Source organism: Anopheles coluzzii, chromosome 3, assembly GCF_943734685.1.
Source record: "Anopheles coluzzii chromosome 3, AcolN3, whole genome shotgun sequence".
Lineage (NCBI taxonomy): Eukaryota > Metazoa > Arthropoda > Insecta > Diptera > Culicidae > Anopheles > Anopheles coluzzii.
In genome coordinates this window covers 13,127,047-13,147,185 of record NC_064671.1, presented here as the reverse complement: position 1 = coordinate 13,147,185, position 20,139 = coordinate 13,127,047, and the positions used below count along the sequence as shown (strand labels likewise).

Genomic DNA, 20,139 nt, shown 5'->3' with positions numbered 1-20,139 from the left:
CAGAGCTAGCATTTGTATATATAGATGATATTATAGTTACTGGATGCAGTGCACGGCATCATATCAGTAATTTAGGTAAAGTTTTTGATAGGCTAAGAAAATATAACCTTAAACTAAATGCAGAAAAATGTTGTTTCTTCAAAACAGAAGTAACGTACTTAGGACATAAAATAACAGATAAAGGAATTTATCCAGACGACGCGAAGTTTGACACAATTAAAAACTTCCCGATTCCTACTAATGTTGATGAAGCAAGACGTTTTGTCGCATTTTGTAATTATTATCGTAAATTTGTACAGAATTTTGCTAAGATAGCTAAACCAATTAATAATTTGATTAAGAAAAATGTTAAGTTTGCATGGACTTCAGAATGTCAAGCAGCTTTTGATACATTGAAACAAAGCTTACTCTCACCCACAATTTTACAATATCCAGATTTTAAAAAGCAATTCATAATTACGACAGACGCATCGGATATGGCATGTGGTGCAGTGTTATCACAAATAACAGATGGAAACGATTTGCCAGTCGCATTTGCGAGTAAAAGTTTTACACCAGGGGAAAAGAATAAGCCAATTATCGAGAAAGAGCTTACAGCTATACATTGGGCAATTAATTATTTTAAACCTTATGTATATGGACAAAAATTTATAGTTAGAACAGATCATAGACCACTAGCTTACTTATTTGGTATGAAAAATCCTACTTCTAAGCTTACTAGAATGAGACTAGATTTAGAAGAATTTGACTTTGAAATAGAATATTTAGCAGGTAAAGCTAATGTTGCGGCAGACGCACTATCAAGAATAATCCTTAACTCAGATGACCTAAAAGCATCAATACCAAAATCCAAAACGATTTTAATGGTTAATACAAGAGCCATGGTTAAGAAAAATAACGAGAAAACTGATATAAACAAAGACGAACCAATCGCAACAACAGGGACTGATCACCCCGCGATGTGGAAAACAGATAGACCTTTAGAAGTGAGAAAGGTACTAAAAATAGGTACGCAGAGAATTAAAAACAACGTTGAATTCATAATATACAACCATTCATATAGTAAAGCACTAGGAAAATTTCTTTTGAGAAATGATGTAAATGGAAGTCAAGCATTAGAGTTTGCTCTTCTAGAAATGTGCAAAATCGCGAAACAATATGGAAGAAATAAGCTAGCATGGTCAGAAGAAGACCACTTATTCAAAGAATATTCCCAACAAACTATTAAGGAAATCGCCAACAGAGCTATTACCAAGTTTGAAATAATCCTGTTTACTCCAACTAGATGGATAACAACAGAAAAAGATAGGCTGAGAATAATTTCAGATTATCATATGACCCCTTCGGGAGGACATATAGGCCAGTACAGACTGTACCAGAAAATAAGGGAAAAATATAAATGGAAAAATATGAAAGATGATATCAAGAAATACGTACGAAATTGTAAAGCATGCATAGTTAATAAGACGACTAGACATACTAAAGAAAAAACAGTTGTAACTACAACACCGACAAAACCATTTAACATAATTTCAATCGACACAGTAGGACCTCTAACAAAAACTAACAAAAACAACAGGTATGCAATAACCATACAATGTGACTTAACGAAATATATCGTAGTAATACCTATCCATAACAAAGAAGCAAACACTATAGCCAAGGCATTGGTAGAAAACTTCATCCTTACATTCGGAACATTTATAGAATTAAAATCAGATCAAGGACTAGAATATAACAATGAAATATTACACAAAATCTCAGAAATTTTAAAAATCAAACAAACTTTTAGCACAGCTTACCACCCACAGACAATAGGATCATTAGAGAGAAATCATAGATGTCTAAACGAATACCTAAGAAGCTATACAAACGAACATCATGATGACTGGGACGATTGGACAAAATTTTACGAATTTGTTTACAATACAACAGAACACTCAGACACAAACTACACACCATACGAACTAGTATTTGGTAGAAAAGCGAATTTACCACAAGATATATTTAAAACAAAAATTGAACCAGTTTATAATATTGACCAATATTATTTCGAAATGAAATATAAACTCCAAAAATCAAACGAAATTGCCAGAGAAAATTTGATAAAAGCAAAAATTAAAAGACAGCAAACCTTAAATAAAGATACAGTACCACTTATTATAAACTTAGGAGATCAGGTAAATTTGGAAAATGAAAATAGGAAAAAATTAGATCCAGTCTACATTGGACCTTTCACAGTAGTAAGTGACCAAGGGCCTAATTGCGTAATACAAAATAATACAACAAAGAAAATCTCTACAGTACACAAAAATAGATTAATTAAGTACACAGGAGAATAACTTCAATCATTGTAATTCATTACGTTATTCTATTAAAGGGGGGAGGTGTAGCATGCACATGCACATGCTATACTGTCTATAATCAATTCACACGCAATTCTCATCACACTTAATAAACACAAATTGTCAACACCACACAACACACAAAAAAAGGATAAAATAACCACTCAAGAAATTAACACAACCCAAACCACATAAATAACCTTACGCCAGGAATTGTAAGTCAGCAGAAAAACCCTTGTCCAAAAACACTTAAAACACACAACCCGCACACAGCCCCGTAGGTGCGAAAACAGCAGAAAAACATTACCCAGCACAAAAACGTTTCAAGTGCGTAAAGCGTAAAAACAATAACATTGCATAATAGCAACCAACGGAGACACCGTACCTCGTGTGTACAAACAGAACCGTAAGCGTAGGAAACAAAACACCGCGTAAGCGTCAGAACCCAGAACTGACCTTACATAATAAGCACAACCATATGTAAACTCAAAACTTGACATTCAGCATAACTGACACAAAATAGAGAGTATAAATAAAACCAACTCCGATCATGGCAGGTCAGATTCGTTCGGACTGTCAGGATAGGACTATGCCCATCCTACATCTATCGAGTTCTCATTTAAAGAGTTTAGATATGTCCCCCTGCCCAAGGTAAGGCCTCTAAACTCCAACGTTTCCAGTAAGGGAAACCTCCTAAAGGTTTCTATGATCGCCTGGACGATCAAGTGTCGAACGTCCGCTTCGAAACAGTATCCACTTCAGTTCTACTTAATTCGGCAAACGATGACGAAGGCCACCCTGACCAACGCGAGTTCAAAACATACCACATGGCAACCGTAACAGTCATCAAACACATTACACATTGATTACCGGCCAACGTAGTTTCGCGAAGACTAACCACATTCACGTTCACAAACAAATCCTGAACGTTTATCTGAATTGGCAGTGAATATTGGCTATCTTCGCCCTTTTCGAACAAATGCTCAAATCTTAACAACATCGTATCATCCTTCCAAGGTTCCACGGTTAGAAGATGCACATTCGGTGGCAAAGATTCCGAAAGGAAGGTAAAATTGTGCACAAGTTCGGTAAGATACTGATCGAAGGTAAAGTCCGTCGAAGGTGCCACAAACACCCACGACGGCAGATGAACCTTATTTTGCAGGAACCGTTCCTTTGCAGCTTGCGTTGGAGTGCCTGCGTTGGTAATTGGAGAACAACCGAACATAAGCCAGTGCTTACCGCGAGCAACCAGACCGTTGTTGAACTGTGTTTCGTTTAGTGCTTCCCCCACACCGAATCGATCATCACGAAGCAATCGACGGTGGACCATCAGCTCAAGCTGACCGTCAACCAAGCTGGAACCACCCTGTGCACGATCGTTCAGCACGCTCAGCCGGTGTCGTTCATCTTCAATGGTAATTTTAGCTGTCACTGGGAAATAGTTTCCTGGAACCGGTTCTGATAACTCCAGTTCCCATGTATCGCGATGGTTTCGCACACGGCGAAGCATTTCTCGTCCGTTCGAGTCCGTCCAGAACGTCCCTTCACTCTTGATGTCCGACTCAAAGCGAGAGATTATTTCCTTACCCTTGCTATCGTCGATCGGGATCGGACCCACCAGCCATTCTAGCTCCACATGTTCCTGTCCGGCATACACTCGAATCACCTGGCTGATCCACTCGTTGAATATTTGATGCACCTCCTGCACCAGATCACTCTTCACCACCTGAATCTCCACAACATCAGTCACGGCCTTCTCGGTTCCGTTCGGTCGGAAGATGTACGCCCCAGAAGAGCGGTTACGGAACTCCTCGTTGTTTCCATACGCTCCTTCATAATACAAGAAGTTCTGCTTCATCGGATGAGTTTCTCCATCAATCGTGATCTGGCTCATGAAGCCGTTCTCATCGAAATGAACCGTCAAATGATCGTTCCCTATGCTCACATTATCCTCCTGACGCATTACTGCAGCGGACGACGAGCTCTTCGACTCTTCCTTCGACACGTAGTACGACTTGTAGCCGACGGGAGCGACCTGTTCTCCTTGGAACACAAGCTCATGGGTGGCCTCGCTCTCTCGGAACGGAAGATCTATCACCGAGCCCGGAATCGGAATCAACGTCGATCGTACCGTTTGGCCACGATCGTTTCGTACCAGATAGTTGCCTTCCTTTACCGGTAGTCGCACGAAATCATTCGTGCTGTGCCCGAGTGCGTTGTACAGTAGAACCACCAGGTTATCCGAACTCTCGGTCATTGCACAAGCGCTCACGTTCGCTTGCTTACAGTATCCCCAGTCAAACTTGAAGCTATCTCGTTCACCAGTCAGCTGGTTCAGTGCCGAGCGAGTGTTGGCACTGCAAGCCTCAAAGGCTTCGTACAGCATGCGAGCATAGTCGTCAGCGACGTGTTGCTTCTCAGTGCCAGTGATCGCATCATGATGCTGCATCACTCCCATCACCTCGCGAAGTGCAGTCAGATGGGACTCGTAGAACGATTCTTTCATTGGAGCAATAGCGGACAATTGTTTACAAACCTGCAGGAAATGGTTTCCTTCACGTTCATACCGCTTCTGGGTGGGTCGAGAAGTGAAGTAACCCGTCCAAAAGGCGGTAGGATCCGATGCGTAGGGGAAGAAATCATCTGACTTGGTGGGCCAATACACATTTGCTTCATTAACCGCTTTCAGATAGCAGGAAGGCGAGGAGTAGAACACATTCACCATGGATCCTTCCGATTGACGTTGATTTGTGTATCTGTTAGTGAATATAAGATAGAATGTAATTTAACGTTGTAAAAAGTTAAAGTTTCTATACCTTATGAGTTTATCCAAATTTTTGAACCACATATTTGCATCCTGATAATGGAAGTCTTCACCCATTGTAAGAATGATGTTGTTCGTTAAAAATGTTTTGGACATGTTGTGCACTGTGTCCAGGAACAGATCCACCTAGTTCAAACAAACAAAAAATCATATATCCTAAACCCTCGGCTTACCATTGCGAGTCTTACCTTCTCTTTGACATTGTTATCCGCCGAATACGGCCCATCAATGATCGGATCATCGTTACACAGCACATCAAAACAAAAGCCAGGCGGTGGTGCATAGATGTAGTAAAGACCGCTGGTAAACAGTTCACTCTGCTCCAGACTGTCGCTCGTCTTCCACATCATCTCCATCGTTCTGTTTGCGATCCGATTGCTCTTATCCTGAAAGTCCAACCGTCCCTGGAATAACCCATCGTACCCCATCTGCACGAACAGTGACCCTTGCTCCCGCGAGTGCCCAAACGGATCAATCTGCCAGCCCGCCCTCGGCCGTCCACACTCACCGAACGTATCGTTCAAGAACCTCAAACCCCACGTAAACTGATCGATGACACTCTGATAGTGAACAGCAGCCTCATCATTCATGCTCCACGCGCCACCGATGAACTCTAGCCGTCCTTCCGAAACCAGATCCCTCACCGTTTGGCGCATCTCTTCACTCTGCTCGGTGTACCATTTATGCATGAACGCAGACTCCACAAATATGAACCTTCGCGCGGCATCCTTCAACAGCTCCTGGATGACCGAGTCAAGAATGTACTGAACGCCCGCCTTTTGGATGGTGCTTCTACCTGAGGAGTAGGTAACACAGTTTGAGTCTTGTACTGTATTTATTTCATCCGGCTACCATTCCCACTCACTTCCATAGTAGTATTGATCCACCGTTTTAAGCCATCCAACATCATCGTGCGTATGAGCGACCAGATGCACATTCAGCATGCCTTCCTTCACTGCCGGACAACCCTATGGCAAAAATAAAACGCGAAGCGGAGGTGGCAAACCAAACCCCAACCGACAGTAAATCCATCGATCACACTTTCGCCAGTTCGGTTCGCTTGATTCTCACCTCATAGCCACAATGGCGGTTCACCGCGTCCGGTGAGATGAGGAATGGCTTAGAACCGGTTGGCGTTGTCCGGATGCCGACCAGAAAGCATTGCAACACCAGCAGCACTAGCGGGAAAATGTTGTCCCCGTTTACCATCGCGAAATGGTTAATGACAGCCCACCCAGCCAAACTTGTTGTAGCTCTTCTTGCGGCGACTCACAATCGACTGACAAATGGTTGCGGGTATGATGATGGTTTGATTTCAACGAGCCGCTCGCTTCACGGTGGGCAGAGATTTATGTAGTGCCCGTGTTATGCTTCTTATCACGGGTGGTGACCGGGAGTGTGGAGAAAGGGCGATAGAAAGAATAATCGCAAACCAGACGGTGCGCGGTGTGTATTTCTATCAGTACCGAATGATAGGAATAGGGAGAAGGGAAGCTAAAAATAAGGGGAAAATGTTGAGGTGAGACAAATCAAATAGCAACGTCACATACTGCTGATAAGAAGTCTGAAGTTGTTTACAAGCATACAATAGAAAAATCAATTGTTTCCTGTGAAACATTGGCACTCCCGGTTTGAAATTAACGTATCATCCGACACATGTTTCCGTGGTGTAGTGGTTATCACATCCGCCTAACACGCGGAAGGCCCCCGGTTCGATCCCGGGCGGAAACAGACGAAACTTTTTTTCATTTATTATATTTCTATATATGCAGGTATTTGTATGTACAAAGACTAAAAAAAGAATTGTTTATTACTGACTAGCTTGTTTAATGGTATAATACAAACCAAGCGTTTAAAGCACTAATATCGATACTACCATTAGAAATGTCTAGATTAATCGTATGGAATCTCTGAACAAATTTCACTCTATCGTTCCCTATATTTTGACACAATTCCTCCATTCTTGTTCGTACTCACCTTACCGCCTGTACAAACATAGCGCCCCACAATTGGAACGCACTCGAAAAAGGGCTCTCCCATTGGGGAAAGTACACGTAAAGCTGCACCCGGGCGGCAATGCACACAGTCTGCTAGCTGACCAAACCGGTGGAAGGAGCCGAAGAAAGAGCATAAAACGTGACGCGGGCAATTATTGGCGTCTTGCGGAGAAATAATGCTGCGTCCGCCTTTGCGCCCTCTCTCCACGGACACCGCGTGACATTCGATTGTCGGAAACGGTTGGCCCAGCCAGATCTCGTCACGACGCCGGCAAAGGTGAAGGTGACGTAGGTGATGCCGGTATGGCCGGTGCTCTAAGTTTGATGAAAGTGAAAATGCTGTCTGCGTGCTGTGGTCATTTCTCTATTCTGCGCTCCTTTCGATCTACTTACGGAGCCGCTCCGAGCGTCAGTCAGTCAGTCAGTTGGTCGGTAGGTCGTGCTTGTGGCCCATTCACTTACATGTAGCTCTTGAGTTGGCTTTGCTAAGCGATTGAATTTCTTCGTGAACATAATGAGCATTGGTTTGCAGCTTCGTTTGATAGTGATAGCCTTTATTGACATTTGCTCGTTGATGTGTAAACATTTATTTGATTGTATTTTACCCTATCGTTTTTTCAGACTTTCTAACACCATGAAAATGGCTTTACATTTATTTATATAAAATACAATCAAACTTTTGTCTGCATTATATTTGCTAATTTTGATTTGGCAGAAAATTTGCTTTTTGGCGACGTATACGGCCAACACGTAGTAGTAAATTCCTACTTAGTATTTAGTTTTTTTTGTATCTCTTGTAACGGACGATTAACAGTGTGGATGGTATTGAAGGTTGATTTTTGTACAGTATTTTGATTAATAGCACTGTATCTAATTTCTTCGTTTTGTAAATATCATTGATTTACAAGGTCTTATGTTATGTTGCGACTTTTTTTTTAGATTTAAATATGTTCTTTAAATGTAACACATGCATGCTATTTTTCTAAGAAATTTGTAATGCTTCCCGTTTTGTTTGCTTCCTTTTTTTATTTATCCGTCTCACGAGTTTTTGCAGTTTCTTAACTTTTATTGAATTATTTGTTTCATATAAATGGTAGGAAAACAAGTTGAGCAAAAGACAATCAATCGTAAGACGTGGCTGTGGATTTTGCCATAAACCACAGTTTGGTTTGTGGAAACCAACATTATACCGTGATACAAATCCTAAAAATATAGATTAAAAAAATCGATAAAAATACTCATGCAAACCCTATCTTCCCTGGCATGCAAGAATAGTCGTGAAATATTTCCTGTGTGCAATAAAATTGCATGCAACAGAAACGGAAATGAATTTTGTTGTTATGAACCAACGCAAGATGATTCTCATGAGAACTGGATTTAGTAATGAAAACACAGAACGAAATTTTATAGCAAATAGAGAGAATTATATTGTCAAAATTAGGAATAAAGAAAACCCTCTTCCGTTACTGCATCCAACCAAACAAGACGTGTTTTCTCTCAGCTCCGAACATAACCCTAGTAATTTACAACAGGTTATGGGCCCAGACCCAATCCAAAATTAAGTAATTAATATTCTATCGAAGATAAAAGTGCCACACTTCACATCACCCGAACAAAGAGTGAAATTTTGTGTACGAGAGAAATGAGCACGGAGGAAGCGAATTCCGCAGGACCGAGCAGAGAGAGCAGCGCAGGAGCAGCAGCACTAAGCGGCCACGCGGTCGGGAGCAACAACCTCGCAATGAACGTAGGTATCGAAAAGTTGAAAGGACGGGAGAACTACGTTTCGTGGGCCTTCGCGATGAAGATGATGTTGTGTAGAGAACGGTGCTGGGATATTGTAACGGCTAGAGACGATAAGGCGGTAGACAAAGACATGGACATGCGGGCATTGTCCACTATCGCGCTTAGCTTAGAAAAGCACAATTACAGCCTTGTGATGGACGCTAATACAGCAAAGGAAGCTTGGGAAAAGCTTAAAGCTGCGTTCACTGATGATGGTGTGTTTAGACGTATCTCTTTATTGCAAGAGCTTGTTTCGTTCAAATTAAATAATTTTTCTTCGACCGAAGCATATGTTGATGCAATAATGTCTACGTGCCACAAGCTTAGAGAAATAGGCTTCGAAGTGAGTGATATTTGGGTTTCGTCAATCCTGCTGATGGGATTACCTAAATATTACGCGCCCATGGTTATGGGATTGGAAGCATCGGGAATGGCCATGAAGGCAGATGCGATAAAGTTAAAAATTTTGCAAGAAGTGAAAACCACGTGCCACAAAGATGATGAAGCGCTCTTTAGTAGAGGTAATCCTAACCTGCGTAAAGGGGGAGGAGCAAAGAAGAGAAGCACAAAAGAGGTTACATGCTGCAATTGCCAAAAGCTAGGGCATTTTGCGATTAATTGTCCTGAAAAGCAGAAGCACAAGAAAAATAATAAAACACGTGCAATGAGTTCTGTGTTGGCAATGGGTGATGTGAGTGAATGTGAATGGTACTTTGATTCAGGAGCAAGTTCGCACATGGCAAAATCAGGTGTAGATTTCTCGGAAAGACAACACATATGTCACGAGGTTAGTACGGCAAACAATGCTAGCATGAAAGCTATTACGAAGGGCACAGTTTCCGTAAATTGCCAAGAAGGTGCGGTAAATTTATTAAATGTGTTAGAAGTACCAGACTTAGCTACAAATTTACTATCAGTTAGTAAAATATGTAAAAATGGCTTCAAAGTGGTATTTACAGAACGTAAATGCGAAGTGTTTGATGAAAATGGAGAAGTGTTCGCATCGGGTATTGCTGAGAATGGATTATACCGATTGAATGAAAATAGAGTGAGAACATTTTTATCCTATGAAATATGGCACAGGCGACTAGGACATTTGAATTTCCAAAGTATTCAAAGATTAAAAGGCATGGCCGAAGGCATTCAAACTAAACAAACTAACACGTACAATTGTGTAGCGTGCATTGAAGGCAAACATGCAAGAGAGTCGTTTCCTACAAGCCAAGAAAGATGCAAAGAAAAATTAGAACTGATTCATTCAGATCTATGTGGACCATTTGAAGTTGAATCAATTGGTGGGTCAAAATACTTCATGACTTTCATAGATGATGCAACACGTAAAGTATTTGTGTATATGCTCAAGTCTAAAGATGAAGCAAAGACAGTATACGAGAAGTTTAAATCGATGGTACAAAGGCAAAGTGGTCGACAAATAAAATTATTTAGAAGTGACAACGGTCGTGAATATGTAAATGCCAGTATGAAAGCGAGTATGGAACGTGATGGAATATGTCATCAAACGACATGCACGTACACTCCAGAACAAAATGGAGTAGCGGAGCGGATGAACCGCACTATTGTTGAAAAGGTTCGGAGCATGCTAAACGATGCGCAGTTACCAAAGCGATTTTGGGCGGAAGCAGTTAACACTGCTGTATATTTAATTAATCGGAGTCCTACGAGAGCGTTAAATGACATTACTCCAGAGGAGGCATGGTCAGGCAAAAGACCACATTTGGGACATCTCAAAATATTTGGCTCTACAGTTATGGTACACAGGCCTAAGCAGAAACGAGTAAAACTCGATCCAAAATCCGAACGGTGCATTTTCCTTGGTTATGCACACAACACAAAAGGATTTAGAGTTTTTAACGTTGCCACCAACGAAATAATTATCAGTCGTGATATTATTGTCGTTGATGAAGGTCAATGTGAAGGTTTTGGCAAGGAACAAACAACTCCTGTTGAGTTTCTGGAACTGCTTTTTGCTGAAGGAAAGGATGAGTCAAATAGTACACGTAATAATCCGATTAATATTTCACCAACAGAAGAAGCATCGGATGGTCAGACAGAAGAAACCCCAACAAGGTTTGATCAGAGCAATGAAACTCCAAGGCGCAGTCAACGACAACACAAACTTCCAAGCAAGTACAAAGATTATGTCATTAATCGCAAATTTGTTCCTTCATCAACATTAGCTAACGAAGCAGAAAACGTATCGAGTGACTCGGACTATACGACACCAGAGAGCGAGTCTGATGAAGCGTTAGTTGTTTTCTCGCAGCGAGAAGATCCCAGAAACTATGCTGAAGCTATGAAGTCTGAAGATGCTAAACAGTGGATGGATGCTATCCAAGAAGAGCTTCAGTCTATTGAGGCTAACAATACATGGTCACTGGTAGACCTACCACCGGGACGGAAGGCGATAGGCAGCAAGTGGGTCTTCAAGACTAAGAGAGATGTGGATGGAAATTTGTTGCGTTACAAAGCTCGTGTTGTTGCGCAAGGGTTTAGTCAGCAGTTTGGAACTGACTATGATGAGGTATTTGCACCAGTTGTTAAGCAGACGACTTTCCGTGTGCTAATGGGGATTGCGGCAAAAAGGGGAATGGCGGTAAAGCAGTACGATATTAAGACCGCGTTTCTGTACGGCGATTTAGAAGAAGAAATCTTTATGAAAGTTCCACAAGGTGTGAAAGTGGAAGATAACAAGGTTTGTAGATTGAAGAAAGGGCTATACGGCTTAAAACAATCAGCAAGATCGTGGAATCAGAGACTTGATCAAGAACTAAAGCGCCAGGGATATACGAATTGCTTAGCAGACAGTTGCTTGTACAGGAAAAGATGCGGAAAGGAATGGTGCTACGTCTTAGTATATGTAGACGATTTGAAAGTTGCGGGAGATAATCTTGACATGATTGAATCATTGCTTGCTGAATTGAAAAAGTCGTTTGAGGTTAACATTTTGGGCGACATAAGATTCTTTCTTGGAATAGAAGTAGAGAAAAATAAGCAAGGAGATTATTTTGTTAATCAGCGCAACTACATCAAAGATGTAATTATCTCTAGTGGATTAACAGATGCAAAGCCTTCTAGTATTCCTCTTGATCCAGGGTACATAAAGATCGAAGCAGAAGAAATCGAACTTTCTGATAATAAGGAGTATCAGCAGTTAATAGGCAAATTGCTTTATATTGCGATTAACACGAGACCAGATATATCGGCAGCCGTATCAATACTTAGCCAAAAGATAAGTAAACCCACACAACGCGATTGGTGTGAGTTAAAGAGAGTTGTGAGATATTTAAAGGGAACCATTAACTATCGTCTACGATTGAGCGAAAAAGGATGCGATAATGGTATAATTGGCTATTGTGACTCAGATTGGGCCGAGAACAGAATAGATAGAAAATCCAACAGTGGATATGTTTTTAAAGTAAACGGCGGTACGGTTAGTTGGACTTGTAGAAAGCAATCATGCGTAACGTTATCAACAGCCGAAGCAGAATTTGTCGCAATATCAGAAGGGATACAGGAAGCGCTGTGGTTGAAATTACTTCTTGAGGAATTAAACGATGTACAGGAAGTTATTATTCACGAAGACAACCAGAGCTGTTTGAAAATCTTATCAGGCGAAAAGTTGAGTAATAGAACTAAGCATATTGCAACGCGCTATCATTTTACTAAGGATCTAATTAAGAAAGGACAGATCAGCTGCGTCTATTGTTCAACAGAAGAAATGATCGCGGATCTATTAACTAAACCATTAGCCAGGATTAGAATACAGAAGTTAGTAAGCTTGATAGGGTTAAGTGTTTCACTGTGAGATATACAACGACAGCGTAAGGGAACTTGCGTTGAGGAGGAGTGTTGTTATGAACCAACGCAAGATGATTCTCATGAGAACTGGATTTAGTAATGAAAACACAGAACGAAATTTTATAGCAAATAGAGAGAATTATATTGTCAAAATTAGGAATAAAGAAAACCCTCTTCCGTTACTGCATCCAACCAAACAAGACGTGTTTTCTCTCAGCTCCGAACATAACCCTAGTAATTTACAACAAATTTAAATTCAAACTTTACAAATGAACATACTCCACTTCTACATTTTTAATATATTCGAACAATAACCGAAGGGAGAATCACGCAATCAGTATCACACGAAATATGACGGATGGGATGATTCTTAGACAGACTAGCACGTATTTGGGGCAAAAAGAACTATTATTTTTGTAAATCTAGTGAGATTCTCCTCGTGCGTGTTAGATGTGTCTAGGACCCTAGGGTTTAAATTAGGCCGTAGACCGTTTATTGAAGTGCTTTTGTGTGCTTCTCTGCAAACAAATGTGGAAGTGATTGTACTTGTCTGTGCACAATATGCCTAGTGTTACAGTGGAGCGCCGTTAATCCGGGTACCTTTTATCCGGCTGTCCGTTAATCCGTGCTGTTGAAAATGACAGTTCAATACAAAGGTGACATTGCGTTATGAGGAGGTTATTTGAAAAAGCGGTTATAAGAGCACATTTTCATCACAAAAAACGCTATAATTCATGGAAAATTTCTAATATTCTCATTGGGAAAACATGAAGTTAATAAAATCTGGGTTATTTTTTATCAAAAAATAAGATAATGTTTCAATAAATAATCTGGAATTCATGATGAAATATATCATTTGACTCATTATCCGTGTTATTCGCATATCCGGGCGAGGTCAAGTCCCGAGAAGCCCGGATAAACGGCGCTCCACTGTATTTCGATTTGTGGAATGTTTCAAATCCATTATCATTCTCCTTTCTTGAGTTGTCCGTCCGTGTGTTGCTTATCATCCTTTTTTTAAAGGTGATTGTTACAGATTTTCTTCTTCGATTAAAATCACGTATTATTACCACTTTACATTAAATTAACACTCAACATATTATCACAGACCATGTGTATTTTTGGGAATTGTTCCTTTTATTACGTTGCACTGATTCTGTATGACACAGCATAACTGATTCTGTGCTGTTCTCACGTAGGTGTTATTAGCACATTCACGAATGTTGTTTAATGGAGCATGTCAAATGAATTAAAAAAGAATGGATTAGTCTGTTTTCTTTTTTTTTAACCCTAACTTCTCCAAGATACAAGCATAAGGTATCTAGGAATATGTTAATGTGATACAAATGAACAAAAAATACAAGTTACATTGTCGACGCAGTTCCAACAGCTGCACTAAAATGACTCCTTTGTCTCCATCTTTCTCTGACTGGTTCCAAATGAGGATATACCTACACAATTGGTGAACTATTTATGTTTTTATTGCAGAATTGTTGTTTAAACTTAACACTAACGCAACCTGTTGAACCTAGGCACTTTTAATTGAATCTAATACGGCTCGGGAGTGGTATACAAGACAATGTGCGTTTTTACGTTGATATCTCAGAGTTTTTTCAAAAGCGATGTCTACCAAATAAATATTCCATGTATTCCATAGATGCAAAAGTTAATTATTTATTAGTAGATAAAATTTTAAGACAAAATTGCTCAAACAATAGCTCTGTGGAAATCAGTTTTATCTTTGGCACAGCTGTGAACATATTTCTTTATTTCGTTGAATGAAGCTACTACAAACCTTTTTGCATAAATAAGAACATGTTATTTTATTTCAACGATGTACCACATGTATGTATTCAAGATGATTAAATTGTATGTCGAGTATAAGTATATTATCCCGAATGCCCACTATCACGACAGAAAAAGACTGTTAAATTGCACTAACACCACCACTGCAACTTAAGGTTCAACATTCACAATTGAACCTAGGCAAGTGCTGGTTAGCTGATTCTTCGAAACATCGTATGCCATCTTCAGAACCGATTCGTTCACATTCAGACACCTTTGATAGCTGTTTCGCAAATCCCATAACTTCGAGGAGAACTGTTCCACTACTTTGAATACTCCCGACATGTAATCACTAGCGAATGCATCAATTTCTGCTGCCTTCTTCTGCAGCTTCGCAGCGATCGCGTCCGGACCGGCGATTACATTTTCACCCTCGAACACGTCCAACAAACTTTGGTAGAATATTTCCGATTCGTCCACGTTGAGCTGCTTCTGTGCTTGATGTAGCTCGCTCTCTACGCCACGTTCAACGTCATTGATGCAGTTGGAAAATCCAACGCCCGCCACGTTAATGTTACTATCGACGATCGATTTCAGGAAGTCCAGACAGCTGCTATCCACTGCCTGGGTCTGATGGTTGAGCTGATAAAGCAGCTCATCTTCGAGGGCGATCGAATTGGCGAGAGATCCTTCCTTTGCGCTGATCACTTGTTTGTAGAACTCGTCCGTCTTTTGCACCAAGCTGTATTTGACCGAGTACACGAAGTTAATTATGCGATGCTTAATTTCGGTATGCTTCGGTTCGAGCTCCTTCAGGCGCTGGACCACGTCCATCGATGCCAAACGGCCGGCGTCAACTGTGAGAATCTGCAAAATAGGTGAATCGGGGTATTAATTTGTGAGATATTGTTTCCCTTGCAACAACACGTACATTACTGAAACAGTAACAGAAGGCTGAGAGTAAAATGAATTTTGACCACTTCATTGTGCTTCCTGGAACAACCCAATAGAAATTCACACACTTTGCACACACTTTGTATGTAAGATTGATCTTCGTTAAACCAACGTGTATTGATTTTATACCTTACCCCAAATCCGGGTGATGATAAATCGAACAAAAGGCTATAAAGCTTATCGCACATTTTACAGCAATCAGGATAGGTGATAACGTTATGATCATGTTGATTACGCATGTGATGAGGGATGTGAGGTTTAGCCGGTACCTTGTTCTCTGTGGAATAAAATTGAAAGCACGCGTGCGACGACGTCAATATATATTATTGATATGGTTGCGGCGGAAGCAACGAACCGGAACTCACTAAATTAAGCCAATGGCTCAGTGATAGCGGTGTGCTTTTGCTAAATTAAGGATTTTTTTTTTGAATGCATATAGTGTATAGTGATTATTGATTTAAGTCTTTAGACACGAAAGTATGGGACCTGAGATGGCCATTCTTTCGTAATACTCTTTTTTCTATCTTATCGAAACAATGAAATAGCATTGTTAAGCTATTTTAAGCATGAACGTGTCTAATGTACAAACGATCATGCTTAAACTAGGGCTCACGGCCTTCGATACCCATCTGATAAATATCACTTACTAACTGCTATGGCATGCAAAAATGCAAATAAGGGTATTAAACACGATTGAGACGTCATATTTTTAATTTAATTGTAAACTATATATGTATGAATATCATTCTAATATAAATTAATGGCAGATTCAGCTGCAGTTGTATAAGTTGACAAACACTAAGTAAAAAAGGGCCACTTCTCGTCACTTTGACTATTGGATTAGACGACTCGCAGGAGTTCAGGGTGTCATCATGTCTAGACATCAACATGGTATGCATTCTCCACATCCTCCATAAACCAGATCTTGAGACGAACATCAAATAGAATCCCACAAGTTGATTGCATTACATTGCTAGTCATCGGGTTTATAGCAGCTCACTCATCACACACGGATATCCTGCTCCTCAGTCATATCAATCATAAATTCCTCATTCGCGAGATTAATTACGGCTGTTTGTCAGTCCACCCCCATCCTATTGCCAAACAGATAATCCTTCGTTCGAAGCTAGCACATACACTGATTGTGATAAGTCCTACTCGTTGGGAGATTGGGAGATTGGGAGATAAAGCTTTTTAAAAAAGACCTGCCATACCGGATTAACTGTATTGGCCTATCATGACAATCGCCAATTATTCAAGATAAGAAAGCGATATGATAGCTGGCTGTGAGTGATCAAGTAACATTTGAGCGATCACCAGTGCGCGACATGATGAATTGTAGAAAAAAAAAGTGTTGCTAGGGAACACTACAGAACCTAAAGAACTTCTCTCTGTGCATGCTTGCAGTAGAGGAAGTGTACTAATTGTGCCTATAGCATGAATTACGGCTATAATGAACGATATTTTCGCTCTAAAGTACCCCACGAATGAATTTTTTTAATCAAAGTAGAATATTTTGAAAATTTTGAGCTTCAAATATCAAGTTTCCACAGGTTTTGGGCTACATCCACGATTGGTACAGCTAGCTATAGCCATAGTGTTCGTATCTTAAGGTGCAAATTAATATTAAAATTTTATATGATTTCGAAACACTGAATCAATAAAAAAAAACACTTTTGAGTTCTATAGTTTTAAGGCTTCAAAAAACATATAGCTTTTGACATTTTACTTCATTTTTAACAAATATCGCTCACATTATTTTTTGGTGTAGTTTTTTTAAGAACGCAAACACTTAAAACATAAATAAGGACATGCATAGAATAGTAAAAAAGGTTGGGATTACAGGAAGGTATAAAGATATACCAGATTCTTAAGATTATCAAAACATTCAAAGTCCTGTTAGACTAAAACAAGAATAAGGCCAGACTGTTTTCTGCTGCATTTATCATTGATCCTTTTATTTGTGTTCTAAACCACACGCAAACCTTTGCTTCTTACACAATTGCGCCCAAGCAAGTTTGCACCAGCTGGTTCTTGGTGCTTTCGAACGAACCCTTCAGCACCGACTCGTTACCGAGCAGACAGGTTTTGTACTCGTTCTGCATATCGCCCAGCCGGGACGAGTACGCATTAACGGCCGCATTAATGTCCGCCACAAAGCTTAGGGAGATGCCATCAATCTCCGATCGCTTCTCGGTAAGCTTGGCAATGATCTTCGCCGGATTGGAAATGATGTTCTCGCCCTTGAACACATCTAGCAGACTGATGTCGAACAGTTCCGATTCGTCCACCTGCAGCAGCTGATAGACGCGGGCCAGCTCAGCTTTCACTCCCGCCTCCACGTTATTCACACAGTTCGTATAGCCAAAGCCGGCCACGTTCATGTTCATGTCCACGATACTGCGGAGCATCTGCAGGCAGGACGCATCGACGGACGACGCCTGTCCATTGAACTGGTAAGTCATGTCATCCTCCAGCTGGATCGAACGGGTCAGCGATGTTTCCTTATCGGCAATGACGCCCTTGTAGAATGTATCCGTAGCGGTGGCAGTGGCCAACTTGGCTCCGGCCACCTCGGAGATCACCTTATCTTGCAGCTGCTTGTACACCGGCTCCAGCTCCTTCAGCTTCTGCACCACTTCCGTTGAGACGGGACGGGCCGCTTCGGTGAGCTATGGAAAGGGAGTTTACTATTAGTCATTTTGGCCTTTGAACTATCTAATATTGCTAAACCTGAAACCTACCGTCACCACACCCAAGCACAGCACAACCAGCACGATCAAAAGCTTCATTGTTTCCGGACACTTTGAATTTGTTTAAGTATTTCCAATGGAAAATCGCTACAAGTCTAGCTATGCGCTGCTATGGGAGTCGCTTCACCGTCTGATACAAACGCCTTCCGATGAACGACATTTTATACCGTTTCAAATCGAGCCAACGGACTACTGAGGAGATGATAATCCCTTATCGTCGGGACCGCGCAGTTATAAAAAAATATTGGTACAACTTTACCAACCTGTATCCGGTAAGCAAAAGAGCAACTTATGGCCGCGTCAGTTTACAACACTTATTATCTAGCAGTAAGACTGATATGACAGTTTCCACCATTAGGCGAAAACGAAACTGAGCGCTAATAATAAGCGAACAGAAGGATTTGAAAATAGGCTCATGAATCATGATCCTGTTTCTTTATGATTTTTTTATGATCGCCATGCCAGATATATATCGTTTAAAGGGCAAAAATGTGATGCTTATGCCTTACGGCAATAGTATATGACCTATTTTATGCTATACTGCTTTACCTCAAAAAAACTCAAAGGAACTTACGAAACTACATACATTTTACAACATACAACGCTTAGCTAGACGGCTTATGCTGTTACTAATACGATAATTATTACATGGCTTCAGATGCCGTAGGGCTTAAAGTTGTTATGCACATCGGAGATCGGCGTGAATTTGAAATATAAATTGATTCGAAACGAAAAGTAAGTATGTAAGTACGTAAATAATAAACTTATAATTTAAGTGATTAATAGAGGAAACTAGTCAATTAGCAAGAAAGGGACTAACTAATGAATTAAGCATTAAAGTGTGTGCATATGTTAGCAAAAAAGTAAGTAACTCGTAAGAATGTTAGTAAGTAAGTAAGTAAGTAAGTAAGTAAGTAAGTAAGTAAGTAAGTAAGTAAGTAAGTAAGTAAGTAAGTAAGTAAGTAAGTAAGTAAGTAAGTAAGTAAGTAAGTAAGTAAGTAAGTAAGTAAGTAAGTAAGTACAGGGTTTCGAATCATATAAGGGAATAGTTCAACCACTTTAGGGAATGTTGCAAATCGGTAGGGGAATGTTGCAAGCAAGCTGTGGATGTTTGCAATCACTTAGGGGAGTTTTGCAATCGATTAGGGGAATTTTGCAAGCGTACTGTGGAGCTGTCATCAGACGGTGGGTGCCGGTGTAAAAAGCTTCGAATTGATACCAAGGATGTTTTTTTTTAAAAACATCGTTTGTAGATGTTTTCGTCTGGGATTTTGTTGTGCTCATGAGATAATGAAGAAGGTTAGTAAGATTGATGAAAATATTTTGAGGTATTTACAGCGGCACCCACAGTCTGATGACAGCTCCACAGTGCGCTTGCAAAATTCCCCTAATCGATTGCAACTCTCCCCTATATGATTGCAAACATCCACAGCTTGCATGCAATATTTCCCTACCGATTTGCAACATTCCTCTAAGTGATAAAACTATTCCCTTATATGATTCGAAACCCTGTAAGTAAGTAAGTAAATAAGTAAGTAAGTAAGTAAGTAGATAAAGAAGTACAGTCTGTTCCCGAGTTACGCGGTTTATGCGTTCCCGAGGAATCCGCGAAACTCGAATATCCGCGTATGTCGAATTTCACGTTTTTTTACTAAAATACTATTAATTACTCGGATTTTTTTATTTTATTTAGTACTTTTATACACTTTATCATTTATTTAATATATTTTGTGTAGAAAATTCTAATATTTCAGGCTTTTAAACGGTTTCAATTTGTTAGCAAAAAGGCAATTTCTACCGAACTTGAAGCAAATTGTACTGATTTGACATTTAATCTGTCAAATTTACAAAACCGCGTATCTCCGAATCCGCTT

General features: G+C 40.2%; 3 protein-coding genes and 1 non-coding gene across 4 annotated transcripts; 1 reads left to right on the top strand and 3 right to left on the bottom strand.

The window, feature by feature from the left end:
* Positions 1 to 980: 980 nt before the first annotated feature.
* On the bottom strand, positions 981 to 6,483 carry LOC120958713 (lysosomal alpha-mannosidase-like). The gene is made up of 6 exons (XM_049610754.1): positions 6,244 to 6,483; positions 6,038 to 6,140; positions 5,361 to 5,968; positions 5,165 to 5,298; positions 3,205 to 5,104; positions 981 to 998 (listed from the first exon to the last, which is right to left on the bottom strand). Exons 1-6 carry the CDS (start codon positions 6,379 to 6,381, stop codon positions 981 to 983), a joined length of 2,901 nt encoding a protein of 966 aa, XP_049466711.1. The 5' UTR covers positions 6,382 to 6,483.
* Positions 6,484 to 6,830: 347 nt separating this feature from the next.
* Positions 6,831 to 6,903, top strand: Trnav-aac (transfer RNA valine (anticodon AAC)). Its single transcript has one exon. It is a non-coding gene; the product is annotated as a tRNA-Val (tRNA).
* Positions 6,904 to 14,589: 7,686 nt separating this feature from the next.
* Positions 14,590 to 15,630, bottom strand: LOC120957348 (uncharacterized). Its single transcript, XM_040379511.2, has 2 exons — positions 15,490 to 15,630; positions 14,590 to 15,425 (listed from the first exon to the last, which is right to left on the bottom strand). Exons 1-2 carry the CDS (start codon positions 15,541 to 15,543, stop codon positions 14,730 to 14,732), a joined length of 750 nt encoding a protein of 249 aa, XP_040235445.2. The 5' UTR covers positions 15,544 to 15,630; the 3' UTR covers positions 14,590 to 14,729.
* A 1,819-nt stretch (positions 15,631 to 17,449) lies between these two features.
* LOC120956561 (uncharacterized) lies at positions 17,450 to 18,420 on the bottom strand. The gene is made up of 2 exons (XM_040378110.2): positions 18,257 to 18,420; positions 17,450 to 18,184 (listed from the first exon to the last, which is right to left on the bottom strand). Exons 1-2 carry the CDS (start codon positions 18,302 to 18,304, stop codon positions 17,507 to 17,509), a joined length of 726 nt encoding a protein of 241 aa, XP_040234044.1. The 5' UTR covers positions 18,305 to 18,420; the 3' UTR covers positions 17,450 to 17,506.
* Between the last annotated feature and the right edge of the window lie 1,719 nt (positions 18,421 to 20,139).